Source organism: Panicum virgatum, chromosome 3N (assembly GCF_016808335.1).
Source record: "Panicum virgatum strain AP13 chromosome 3N, P.virgatum_v5, whole genome shotgun sequence".
NCBI classification, from domain to species: domain Eukaryota; kingdom Viridiplantae; phylum Streptophyta; class Magnoliopsida; order Poales; family Poaceae; genus Panicum; species Panicum virgatum.
Window position 1 is genome coordinate 4,980,759 of NC_053147.1, and position 13,629 is coordinate 4,994,387.

The 13,629-nt window shown below is 45.5% G+C and overlaps 1 protein-coding gene and 1 pseudogene across 1 annotated transcript; one reads left to right on the forward strand and one right to left on the reverse strand.

Moving 5' to 3' along the window:
* Positions 1 to 7,017: 7,017 nt before the first annotated feature.
* Positions 7,018 to 9,956, forward strand: LOC120663830 (annotated as a pseudogene).
* Positions 9,957 to 10,923: 967 nt separating this feature from the next.
* Positions 10,924 to 13,499, reverse strand: LOC120663831. Its single transcript, XM_039942764.1, has one exon. It carries the CDS (start codon positions 13,228 to 13,230, stop codon positions 11,140 to 11,142), a length of 2,091 nt encoding a protein of 696 aa, XP_039798698.1. The 5' UTR covers positions 13,231 to 13,499; the 3' UTR covers positions 10,924 to 11,139.
* Between the last annotated feature and the right edge of the window lie 130 nt (positions 13,500 to 13,629).

Here is a 13,629-nt window from a genome sequence, read left to right on the forward strand (position 1 = left end):
GCTAAATTTCAAATTAAAAAATAGCACTTGATAAAAAAGTACATGTTGAATACTACTATAAATAGCTAATTTGAATTAAAAACATAATAAAATCATCAATTGATCCAAAAGTTCATATGGAATATGACTAATGAATACATATATTTAGAATTGAAATTAAAACATTAGTAATTGATTTTTGTAGCGATTAAGAAGCAAATTAGAAAGAAAAAACAGCTCAATAAATAGTAAATGTCAAAATCCAACTAATAAATAATCAAATTCAAAGTTAAAAAAGAAATTACAAGTTTAATAAGTGTTCAAGGTCAAATATGATTAATAAATAGTTAAATTTAGAATTAGAAATAAGGAAATAAGTATTTAATTTGTATATGAATTGTAATGTAAAATAGCTAAATAAAGGTATGTATCAATATAATTAATGAAAATGAATATTTTTATTTGGATTAAGCAAAGTATATAGAAGTTTGATTTCTATAATCATATAATGGCTAGGTTAATGGAAAGAGTTCATCGAATATAATTAATGCTAACTTGAAATTAAAAGGAAGAAGTGTATTTTCACCTCTTAAGAATGGAAATAGTATGATATTCAGTCTTTATATTTTGATTGGTGGAAATCAATCCCTTAACTAACTAAACCTGTGCACCAATCATCCAACCTCAGCTTAACACTGGTTTAGTGACATCTTGCAATCATTTAGGCCATATAATCATATGACTAATCACTCTGTTGCCACATGGACTGAGTAAAAGAATATTATAAAGTCTACCAATTTTTCTGAAGAAATTATTTAATTAGGAATCCTATAAAAGTTAACACGTGTCAAATTTTGAGAGGTGATGATGACCATTGAAGTGGTGAGCACAAAATAGAGGAATGCATCTTACCTGCTGCAATAGTGAATTTATAGATCCCGTGCACGACAATGATGCACCAGCCGTAAGATAATATGTGTGCATGTATGCATCAAACTTTAGGAATAGAACATCGGAGAATAAAAAAAAGAAAGAAGATTATTTACTTCTACTGGTATACATTGAACACTCATCTAGACCTTTTTTCTAAACTTTAAGGATATTTTTTTCATGAACTGTGACTGAAATTATCAAGCGAAAAGGTGCATAGCCAATGAAAATTTAAAAAATATTCATACAACAAATATTTCAATGAAATATAAGTATGAGGGGTAAAAAATATAAAAATATATGGTTATATATAAGATATTCAACCCCCTGAATTTATGTTTTAAAAAATATTTCACCAAATATGACTAATGTAAAAGGCATAAATAACTTTTCAGTTTGGGACATCTCGAAAAGAAATTATAATGATACTATCTGGAAATATATAAAAATTATCTAATAACTAGCTACCCGCGCTATTAGTGCGGGCCACCTTGCTAGTTTATCTGGGAAAGACGTGACGCCCTTCTCCCCATCGCGCCCCCAGAAGCCTGACACCGCCGCCCTTGCCCCATCGCGCCCCAGGAGTCGACGCCGCCGGCAGCAGCCCCACCCCGTCCCCAATGCGCCTACTGGAGCTCGACAACACCCCGCTTTGCCCGCGCCTGCTGGAGCCCGACGCCGCCGGCCGGAGGCTGCCACCGCCGGCAGCGGCGAAGGCTAGCTCATAAAATGACCTAGGGCGGAGTTCTACGATAAAATTTTTGCACGAACAGAGTGACGCGCCGAAGCTTGCTGCCCGGCTGCAGGTGCCTGCGGCGGCGGCACAAGGGATTCGCTGGCGCGGTTGACGGGTGCTGAGGCGGTGCTGTAGCACGAATGGGCGTGGAGCGCCAGAGCGAGATTGCAGGCGGGAGGTGGATGGTGAACTGCCGAAGTTGCCAGCGGTGTCTGGTGGCAAGAAGAACGGTGCTGGGCTGGGGAGCGAGGCTGAACCGCTTAAGAGGCAATGCCCCAATGACCCAATACTCGCAACCACGAGATCACGAAGTCCTCTCGCCCAATGCCCCCAATGACCCAATACTCGCAACTCTTGACGGTAGAGGACCGTCGTCCTCATGTTTGGAGGGCGCCGCTGCACCGTCATGAGCCCCTGCCGGAGTTGAGAACGCGGGATATTGTCAGCACCCACGAATCGGAGGAAGCATCTATTACTATGGGTCGTCGCACCAGGAAGCCTAGTGTCCGTTTTGACAGCAGCGAAAGGGTTCACTAGATGTGTCTGCGCGTACGTATCAGGCCCAGCCTACATAAACGTAAGAGAGTCGCTGGTTAAATACTTAGTGTGGGCAATAAAGAAGTGTATCGAATAACTTGTATGAATTATTACTCCTTTTTCAAGAGTAACATATCCTCCAAAAGATAATTCTATGCTCTCCTCTGTTCTTTTATGTTTCTTCTCTGTTGTTAACAGATACAGAATTGCTCTGAACATCTCCTATAGGGACCTAGGGCGACTGGCCTAGCTCGCCCTAGTAGTGGCTCCGCACCTGGCTGGATCCCACGCTGCCGGTAGTAGCTCCACCCCGCCCCATGAGCTCGACGCTAGCTGGCTGCAGCTCCAGGCCGCTGGGCTTCACGGGCACAATGTTGGGAACGCCCCCAGGAGCCTGACGCCACCCGTAGGAGGCCTCTGCCGCCAGGATACTCATCTTTACGCTATCAAAATGCCTGTACATTTAGACGCTATCAAACATGCGAATACTCATCTTTACGAATATATGCACGTAAACTCTACCTATGAGTTACCACAAGTGCGTCATTGTCGTCGAGAATGTCGTCTACCACCGAAAACATAAAGATGATATATCCATCATGGAATACACTACTACATAATAGACTTTTGTTCCAGGCCATTTGTCCCGGTTGTCTTTGGGCCCGGGACAATATGTGGCTTTTATCCCGGGTCCAAAGACTAGCCGGGCCAGCGGGGGAGTAGGGGCCTTTTGTCCCGGTTGGAGGTACCAACCCGGACAAAAGGTCCCCCTTTTGTCCCGGTTGGTGGCTCCACCCGGGACAAAATGCCCAACCCTTTTATCCCGGTTGGTGGTACCAACCCGGACAAAAGGACCCTTTTGTCCCGGTTGGTGTTACCAACCCGGATAAAAGACCCCTCCACGTGATAGTTCAAAAGGGAGTTATTCTTTACTAAGTCATATGTACTACTTAGGTGAGTTGGTAAGGAAGCCATGTGCTAGGCAATATGTCTTGGGTTCGAATCCCGCATGGCGCAAATATTTTTTAGCGTGAGGGACCTTTTGTCCCGGTTCTACCACCCGGGACAAAAGCCCGGCGGCCGAATCCCGGTTCCAAAACCGGGACAAATAGCCCTTTGGAACCGGAACAAATGGCCCAATCTGTAGTAGTGATAAATCTTGAAAAATACAAACACCTATACCAAGTCGGTGGACAGGTTTCACTACAAAGAACCTCCCAATATTAGCTGATCTACACTCAGTTTGCAGATGAAAAGATCCTTCGAGGCCCTATTTATTTGGTTACTGTAGTTTGAAAACCATGGTATTAATACAAATTCAGTTTTAAATAGGCATGTAAAAACACTGTGGTTTGGAAGGAAAACAAAGAAGCCGAAACCCTAAAAGGCTACGCTTTTAGTAATTTTATACTCCCTCTTTATCTAAATATTTGTCACCGTTGACTTTTGGTCAAGAGTTTTACCATGTCTTATTAAAAATAATTGTAAGTTTCAAAAATCTTATATGTAACTCACTTCATCACCTAAGGTATTTTAAGCGTGACTTATGTTTTTTATGTTTGCACAAATCTTTTGAATAAGATGAGCAGTCAAACTTATGATAAAAGGTTAGTGACACCAAATATTTAGATATGGAAATAGTAGCTTATAAAACATAAAAAAATATTGCATCAAACCAGTACCGTTCCAAAACCAAAGAATTTATAAAATCCTAGTATTTTTACACAAAACTATATAGAAAACATTGTATCCAAATAGAGGTGTGAAAAGAAAATGGTTTTGCAACATAATCTTAGTTTTTGGAAAGCTACGAGGTGTTTAGACACAACAAATTAAAGCTCATAGTATTGAAAACCATGGTATTGCTAAAATTGTAGTCTTTTCAAGTTAAACTACAATCATTGCCATTTTTTAAAACATTAATTTTTCATGTCTCAAGCTTTTGAAACAACTTCTTTATAGAAAACTACAAGAACTATATCTACATTTTTAAATTTGTAAATACTCTATCTCGAGCGTCTGGCGGCACACACACTATTTCCACGCCCTGCCTCGATCCGCTCCACTACTGCTCTCCACCACGCGCAAGTCTGCACTTCTCTCCCTGCCTCGATCCGCTCCACTTCTCTGTTCCACTCCTACTCCTTGTTCAACAATGATCGGAACTATTTGATTTAAGGTGTGCCAAATTCAAATAAACATCGAAATTAGCTAAGGATTGAGAGATTAAAGAGAAATTAAAGAAAATTGAGGTGATTAGATGCTTAATTAGCTAAAAATTTGGGATTGTTAGGGGTGCCATGCCCTCCACCCAGACCCCGAACCCCCCCCCCCCCCCCCCCCCCCGTCCCTGTCAGCCATGCAACATGGTGCCGGCAGAAGTCGTCGAGGGCGCATAGCGTAGCAAGGAGTTCGTGAGCGAGATGCAGGGAGGAGGCCCACCTCGATGAAGGAGCGGGCGCAGAGCTGTGCCACGCATGAGAGCACGATATCGACAGATATCACACCGGTGAAGATGGAGCAGCGCACGAGGAAAAAACCCCTCTCACGACACGGGTGCGAGGGAGCCGATTAGGGCACGTGGCTTTGGAAGTAAGGACAACACACTACTAAAAAGAGTCTTTCCACACTCTTTCCTACCGGTTAGCTTGGAACCGGTAGGGAAGACCCCCCCTCCCTGGTATTACTAGTAGCGAACGGTCAACCGGTAGGGAGACTCTATCCCTACCGGTTGGTGTTACGAACTAGTGGGGGAGACTCTATCTCTACCGATTTTATCGTAGCACCCAAATTTTGAATACGTGATTTTTGAAAAATTTAAATGGTCTCGGATGAAAAAAAATAGTCTATACAAAATGTGTAGATCTCGACCAGATCTACAATTTTGTAGTTCAAATTTTTCAATTTGAGGTCGTTTTGGCACCAAAATAGATGTTTAAGTTTCAAAATTGAATTTTTCAAAAATTCAAATGATCTTGGATGGGAAAAAAATATATATGAAAGTTGTAGATCTCAAAAAGTTATGAAACCAGAACATAGTGACTTATGTCGATGATGTCATAATAAAAACACGGCTAAAAAACAATCTGATTAACGATCTAGAGGAAACCTTCCAGAACTTACGATGATTTAGGTGGAAGCTCAACCCCGAGAAGTGTGTCTTTGGCGTACAGTCGGAAAAACTTCTCGAATTCATTGTTAGCAATCGAGAGTTCGAGGCTAATCCTAAAAAGATAGGAGCAATCCTCCGTATGAAGAAGCCAAAAAACCTAAATGATGTCTAGAAGCTTACTGGTTGCATGGCGGCCCTCGGGACATTCCTCTCACGAGTCACGACTGGGGGAGAAAGAGTTACCGTTCAACCATCCGATCAAAAAGCACATATTAGGATATTTTTTCGAGACAAATTTTAAACCTCACAAAGTTATTTATTGTGCGGTGGGAGTTGGGCCATCAAACCTTGTTTTATTTTTTTATTTTTTTGCCAGAGTTGGGCCGAGTGGGCCTGCCTTTGTTTACCTGGTGACCAAAGATGGGGACCAATTAATCATCTCCACTCCATGGAAGCCGCCGCGAGCTCGTTTTTTTTATATATTTAAAAAAAATAAAAATTTCAAAAATATATGTCCGTTTTGAATTATTTCAAAAATACCCCCGGTCGCCCTCCCATAGGGCGACAGGCCCTTAGTGTAATTTTTTTTTCTTCAACTTTGCAATGAGGTTTCTGGAAAAAAAAGGGAAGTGTCGCCCCTGCAACGGGCGACAGGGTGCTGTCGCCCCCCTCTCGGGCGACCAGTGGGCGGGCCCGCCCACGGGCACGGCAGGGGCCTGTCGCCCCCTCCGCGGGCGACAGGGGGGCCTGTCGCCCCCCCCCCCCCCCCCCCCCGGGCGACCGGGGTATCCCCCTTATATAAGGTCCAACCCCCCTTCCCTCCTCATTTCAGTCCGAAAATTCCAGCAAAAATCTAGAAAAAAAGAGAGATGTGAGGAAAAGGGAAGCGGCGAAGCCCTGTCGGATTCAGCACTTGTGATCTGCAGGTTAGTACATTTAGTTTATATATTTTTCTATTTAAGTACTATGCATTTAAGTAAGAGTAATTTAAGTACGGGTGAGTAATTTAATTTAATTAGTGCTATAGTATAACCATTTAAGTAGGAGTTTGTAGTTACGTAGTAGTAAATTAGTTTAGAAAATTAATACTACGTATTTATTATTACAATTGCAGTACTATTAGAGACGTGTTTATAAATTAATTATGATTTAGAATAGAATTTGGCATATGCAGTATAGAATTTGAGTGTCATCACGTAGTTATGAATACTTATACGTTGTAGTTGAATTTCATACTTAGTTTTTACGGATTATTGAATAAGGTAGTGAAGTAAAGAGTATAACTCGATAAGTATTATGTGATATACAGATATGTCGAGCAAGATGCAGTTTCATGTATTTTATGGTGAATATAATGTTATGTATGGGCCAAATGGAGTAGATCTTTCTGCCTTTAAGTTCACATCTAGCGCCATAGATAAACCTCTGGAAAGGAGTTTTGGTTCCATATGTAAGTGGCTGCAGCGTGGGTTCCGTGTTGATCCGTTGACACATGTGATCACTGTCCAGTCTCTTGTTAATTGGGAGTTAGAAAATGAATTATGAGAATTGATGATGATACACAACACTGATGACTGGCAGAAGTACATGCAAGCAGCTCTAGAGCGTGGGTGGCCTATCCCTCCAAGCATCACGTTCGGCCTGGATTCGAGCATCACGTTTGGTTTACCTGGTGACCAAAGATGGTGACCAATTAATCATCTCCACTCCATGGAAGCCGCCGCGAGCACCATACCACCTTGTTTTCTTTGTTCGGGCCACCAAAGCCTCCACGCGGCCTCCATGGCCGGAAGCCGCTGCCGCCGCCGCCGCGGCGAATCGCAGTCGTTGCAGCAGGGCGCAGAATCGTCGTCGCTGGCGGACGGCACTCTCAGCACCAGGTCTGCAGTCTGACCCCAACCTTAACCACCCATCTCTCTTTCTTTCCCCCCGCCCGCTCTTTAATTAGGGCGTGTTTTTTCCTGAGCGGATGGGGCCGGATGCAAGACAGACACAGGAGAGAATCCACGAGATCTTGCCACCCACCAACGAATCAGTAGTATTGCTTTAGTCAATCGGTAGTCAATAAATGAGCTCATCGATCAGTATTCTACTGAAATGTCGAGTCTTCGTGTCAATCAAAAGAAGCAGTGTCGAGGTAGGAAAATTTAGTGCATTTTCTTGATGAATTAGCGTTCTTTGGCCAATTAACAGTGGCAGTTAGTGCACTGGCCTCCTTTAATTTTGGGTCTCCACCCCCTGTTAATAAGCGGTGCCTATTTGAGATTATTCTGGGATTTTCATCAACATCGGAAATATTCGCTCCAGATCAGTTTTAGTCTTGGTAACGCCTCTGCCTTGAACTTTCCTCGCTTGGTTTAGTGATGAGGTGAAATTCAGTGTCGAATTTGATTTTGATGGATACTTTTGTGGTGACCCTGATTACTAGCATGGAATAAATAAACTATTAAAAAGAACCAAGGCTATCCACTTAAACCCGGGAAGCCATGATCGCCCATTTAATAATATGGAAATGTATATTCATCACACAATGTGACTCAGTTTACTGACTGTATGTGTTGGATCCACAGTAGAATCAGAAAAGGTATTTGGTCATCCACATAGTTATGTAGCCGCTAGGAGCAATGCTCACTTCTATTTAGTGACCTAGTAAATTATTGTTGGAGAGTCACATGAAAGTTTTCTGATTAAGAAGAGCATATCACTGTGCTTTTATGTCAATTGATATTTATTTTGTGGATATTATGCGAATCACCCCTCTGCCATGATTTGAAAACATACAGTTATATGTACTGTTGGCACACCAAAAGCATCCTTGTTATGCTATTGTGGGGGAAAAACCAAGCTGTTGGTGCTTCTGACATAGCTTGTCCTAGCACGTCATGATAGACATAAACCACCATGCCTTGTTGTTCATTTAAATCCTACTTCATTTCCTACAGTGTATTAACTCCAACAGTATAACTTTATTATGTTTCAGTTCATTCTGATGCATTGTTATTGAATTTCTGTGGCAGTGAAGTTACCATTGTGGAGAAGTCAGGCTCTACTTCATCGACTTCATCTGGGCCTTATGTTTGTGCAGATCTCCTGGAAAGCCTGCTTCATGATATCATTGTTCTCATCAACTCATTCCAGGACTTCCTTGCTTTTACTGGCACCTGCCACTCTTGGCGCCTTGGTGGGCAGCAGTCTCTTCCTTCCCCTCTGTGTATTCTTTCAGCTTCCCACCTCTCCACTTTGAACCACATGGTCCTTATGTCCCTCCCCATAGTGGATATATCAAGCCGCTCCGTATGTCTAGTTGCAAATGGAAGCTTAGTGACCTTACCAAGAAAAACCTATCCCTTCAATGTTCAGTGCCTCAAAACACTCCAAATGAAATGCACTATCTGGGCTGCTCACATGGTTATCTTATCTTTACATATGAGGAGCACTGCCTCCTCATCGATGCATACACTGGTGCCAAGGTGAAGGCCCCTGAACTCCCACGCGACATCACGATTGGTTTCTTTTCTGGCATAGGCGTCCTTACGGCTCCATTTGGTTCACACAACTCGCGCCTCCTCCTTTTCTCAAAGGACTCCATGTTTGAGTGGCAGGTTGGAACAAACTCCTGGTCAGAGCATCCTCTTTATCTTGAGCGGGAACGCATCTGTCAGGTTGTGTCCTTCAAAGGTCATATCCTTGTCATTGATGCTCTTATGAGGCTTCACACTATCCAATTGACACCTCAGTTCAGCATGAACAGAATAGAAGTTTCGTGGTGGTCCCTGCAGAAGTTTCCAATTTGCCCATTGTTGGTGGTCTGTGGTGACATGCTTCTCCTGGTTAACCTCTCAATAGCAAAAATTGGCAGCACGCGTAACTTTGGTGAGCCCAGCGTCAGATATTTTGAGGTCTTTCGCCTTGACTTGTCAGTGAAGCCAGCCAAGTGGATACAGATGAAGAAGCTGGAAAACCTTGTGTTGTTTCTTAGCCTGGATAGGAGGAACCCAGCATTTTCTTGTATGAACCCTGAGAGATGGGGAGGGAAGAGTAACTGCATTTACGTTGCCAGGCTATTTGATGATGCTAATCCTGACGAGACTTGGACTGTGCTGGAGGTTGGTCAGTCAGTGCCGAGCCACGACATAGTTGACCCTATGCCTTATGGTATGGGATTCCCACCGGACTACAGCCTAATAGGTAGCTTCTGGCTATTCCCCAGTCTGGTTTATGGCGTTGGACAGTGATCATGTTGGCCTGCAGGGTTTTTGGTTAGTTTTTTTGCACAAGCAATGGCGATGGCTGTTTTCTTAATCTGCAAGGTCGATGTGAACGGTTTCCTAAGTTGCCCCAGTGTTATGTGTTCAAAATACTTTTGATGTGTTTTGGGCATGCCTGCTCGTGATCTGGTGAAGAAGTGAACATCAGTGCATTTTGTATTCGTCATTTGAACCCTGGTACCTGTGCGCTTCTAAATCTAGCTGATGGTTTTTGAGGCCTTGTTACCACTTGCTGTAGAATTTAGAATTGTAGTTGAGCTGGTGTTACTGCAACGTCTTGTTAGTGGTTTAGTTTTACACTAGTTGGTAGTATTAGCTTGATGATTGTACCTAAATTGTCTCCAGCATGCTATTGTAGACTCAATTTCCTTTATTTTTATCTCGTCATTTGGTACTGGTTGCGTGGGAACCTAAGTACATGTGTCAAGCAAGATTCTCCTATTGATAGATGCTTTTCAGTCTATTTCGTTTGACTGTATTTGTTGTGGTTGTATGAGCCTTTCGTTTGACTATCTTCTTGTGCTTCTGCTTGTAACCAGATCAATACGCATAGGAGGACTATGGTTGTAGACTTGCAGTACAACAATATAGTTCCCAATTCCAGGTGTTGAGAACTAAAGTTTTAGTACAGTATCACCTATTTCATTCAGAAACAGAGATTTCAGTATTTTGCACAATGTGTAGCCGTAGCTTTTCAGAGAAGAATCATCCAATTTGTCTCACCAATCATGCATATTGGAAAATTTTATAGTGTGAACGCGAGCTTTTATTTCTAGGGTCCGGCTTTTGACGTGGGGCATATGTCTAATTCTAGTCACGTTGCTTTGTACAAAGTAGATGCTAGTCATACCAGTCATCTCCAACAAATTCCAGTCAATTTCGATAAAAAATTATAGTGTGAACGCGACACTGCTTTGCACAAAGTAGCTGCTAGTCATACTGAGTCATCTCCAACAAATTTCGGTGAATTTTGATAAAATTTTATAGTGTGAACGCAATGTTTTATTTTTAGGGTCTGGCTCTTGACGTGGGATCCACGTGTAATTCTAGCCACGCTGCTTTGCACAAAGTAGCTCCTAGTCATACTTAGTCATCTCCAATAAATTTCAGTCAATTTCGATAAAAATTTTATAATGTGAATGCGATGTTTTATTTTTAGGGTCCGGCTTTTGGCATGAGATCCACGTGTATGCTAGCCACACAGTTTTGCACAAAGTAGCTGCTAGTCATACTGAGCCATCTCCAACAAATTCAGTCAATTTCGATAAAAAATAATAACGTGAATTCAAGGTTTTACTGTTTTGCATAAAGTATCCATTTCAGCTCACTCCAACTCGCTTCAATTTATATTTACATATATAGAACCCGCTCCACTCCATCCCATTAGCTAATACAATCCATTTGAATCCATCCAAACACAATACATATTAAAATCTAATCTATTAAATCCATTTCAACACAAACCATTAGCATTAGCAGGGCTAAGCGCATCAAAATAAAAAACAAACAAACAAACAAATAATCAAGGGTAGGCCATCGATCAGAGAAGCAAGCAATCAAGCAAGAGAACAAATAAATTACACCACATCCACATGCACATCGTTCCAGTCCCAGTTGCCCTCTTCTGTCTCCGGCATCTGGAGCTTGTCCGCCAAGGTCTTGCCCCCCTTGAGCGAGATGATGAGCCAGATGACGGAGAGGAACTCGCCTCCCTCACCCAAGCTCTTAGCATGGAGGTAGCCCCTGCACATGCTGGCCGAGTAGCAGAGCATGCCCACCCACACGCGGTACATCAAGCGCACCCGGGTCTCCTCGTTGTCGATGCCCATCAGCTCCTCCGCGAGCTCGCAAGCCTCACCGATGAGATCAGCACTGTACGTGATGTGCTTCGAATCATCCGCGGCTGTTGTGGCCGCCGCCTGCTGCTTCATCCTCATCAGGTCTGCGCCGTCGAGGTGGTGTTGCTTTCTTTGGAGCTTGAGCCTGATGTCTTGGGCGGCGTCGGCGGCGAGGATGCGCTCCATGTGTCGCTGGGCCCGAGTGAAGAGGTGCTTCCTGCTGCCGGTCATGAGCATCTCGGGGCGGAAGCTGAGCAGGTGGGCCATGTAGTTGGAGATTGCCTGCGTGCACAGCCGACGGCGGAGGTGGAGCTCCTTGTCAGAGTAGGAGTGCTGGAGCCTCGCCTGGCTCCGGCTCCACCCCTGCAGCGTAGAGGAGCTGGAGCCAGCTGCGGCAGACTGCTGAGAATGAGACGACGACGGCGACGCCGTGTCTTGCAGTGGCGGCATCATGCGGAAGCAGAGATCTGTGGCGATGTGCCAGGTGAGCACGCTCCTGTCGAACGATGCTCGGAGGCTGCGCTTCATGCGGGTGCTGCAAACCTTCTTGAGATCGTCACCCAGCGCCCAGTTTGCGCTGGCCTCGGAGAAGTTTCTGTAGGTGGAAAGATCGAGGCCCTTGAGCGCCTTGGCTTCCCCAACCTTGAGCACATCTATGACCAGGAAATCCTTCACCATGCCGTACAGCTCCCGACGCCGCCGCCTGAAATCAAAATCAAAATACTCCTCGCTGAATCCGACCTCCGTGGCGCACTTGAGGAGGCACCCGGGGCACGGCCGCATCCGCCGGAGCACCGAGTCCACGAGGTTGTACTCGGGGATCGTCTCGCACAGCGCCGGGACGCCGGCGATGAGCAGGGACAGGTGCAGCAGGCCGCGGATGCACGCCGCCAGCACGTCCAGCGCGGCGGTGAGGCACATCAGGATGTACGTCATGTCGACGTCCGTGCCGTCGTAGCGGCGGCGCTTGTGGGGGATGGTGGCGAAGAGCGCGATGGCGGCGGCGTGCAGGGACGGGACCAGGAGCATGTGGTAGGCCACGTACGCGGGCGTGGTCATGTTGGCCCTCGTGTAGATGAGCCTGAACGCCTTGCGGAGCCAGCGCAGGACGTCGACGCCTGGATCGAGAGGCTTGAGGGGTTGCTTCAGATCAGCCGCGGCGGCGTACAGCGACAGGTCCGAGAGGATCATGTGGACCTTGTCCCTCTCCGACAGCTGATAATCGCCACCCGTCGCCCGGCGCTTCTTGAGCTTGGTGAAGCAGAAGCCGCCTCTGCTCCGGCCAGGCTCTTCGAGCATGGCGGACACGGCGGCGAGCCTGTTGATCCTGGCCCTGTAGAGGGCCCACGGCTTCTCGCAGAAGCTGAGGAAGCCGGTGACGAAGAGCAGGATCGCCGACGCGAGCAGCCTCCGGTCGCTGGTGCTGGGCCAGGCCTTGTAGAAGGCGTAGACGGCCACGGTGACCTGGGACACGAGGGTCACCGTGTGCCGCGTCCACAGCTCGTTGTCCTCGATCTCGTAGGCCGTGAGCTCCCGCTGGCCGCCGAGGTGGATCAGGAGGATGGGCGCCCACAGGACCTCCAGGGGGCTCGCCTGCTTGCCGCCGGCGGCCCGGGCGTGGCGGTTGAAGAGGGTGGCGAGCGCGTAGATGGCCAGGGAGTCGCTGCTGATGTAGGCCAGCCAGATGCACGTCCGGAACCACCGGGGGATGACGTACTTGCGCATCGGGGCGGCCAGCAGGAGGAACCACTGGAGGATGAGGCTGCCGACGACCAGGACGCGGAGCTGCCACTTGTCCCACCAGATCATAGCATCCACCAGATCAACCATCTCTGCTTGTATTGTTTTTATTTTGGTTTCTCTTCGATCTAATTAAGCAAGCTCGATCAATTCGATCGTGTGTTTAATTTCTTGTGTGTGATGGCACAGATCGAAACTCGATCACTAGCTATCTATCTGGACAACTAGCTAGAAGCTGGGTGGAGCTCTTGTTGTAACAACTAACAATTAGCAGGCCGGTTTGTTACAAGCATTCAGTTCCCGGCCTCCGGCCACTGCTATATATCTTATGGACCAAGCATGCGTGGTTTCTTGACAAATACAGTGCCTCATGAAGCAGCAAGGCTTTACTAATTAAGCTCACTTTGATGACATAAGCGAATGGCTTCATTAATAAGCTCATCATAGTTTGGTGTCTGAGTGCCTTTCTACAGGCCTATTCTGTCCTCA

Excerpts from the sequence above, each read along its gene's own strand:
- LOC120663831 (XM_039942764.1), bottom strand. The coding sequence starts at position 13,230 with ATGGTTGATCTGGTGGATGCTATGATCTGGTGGGACAAGTGGCAGCTC.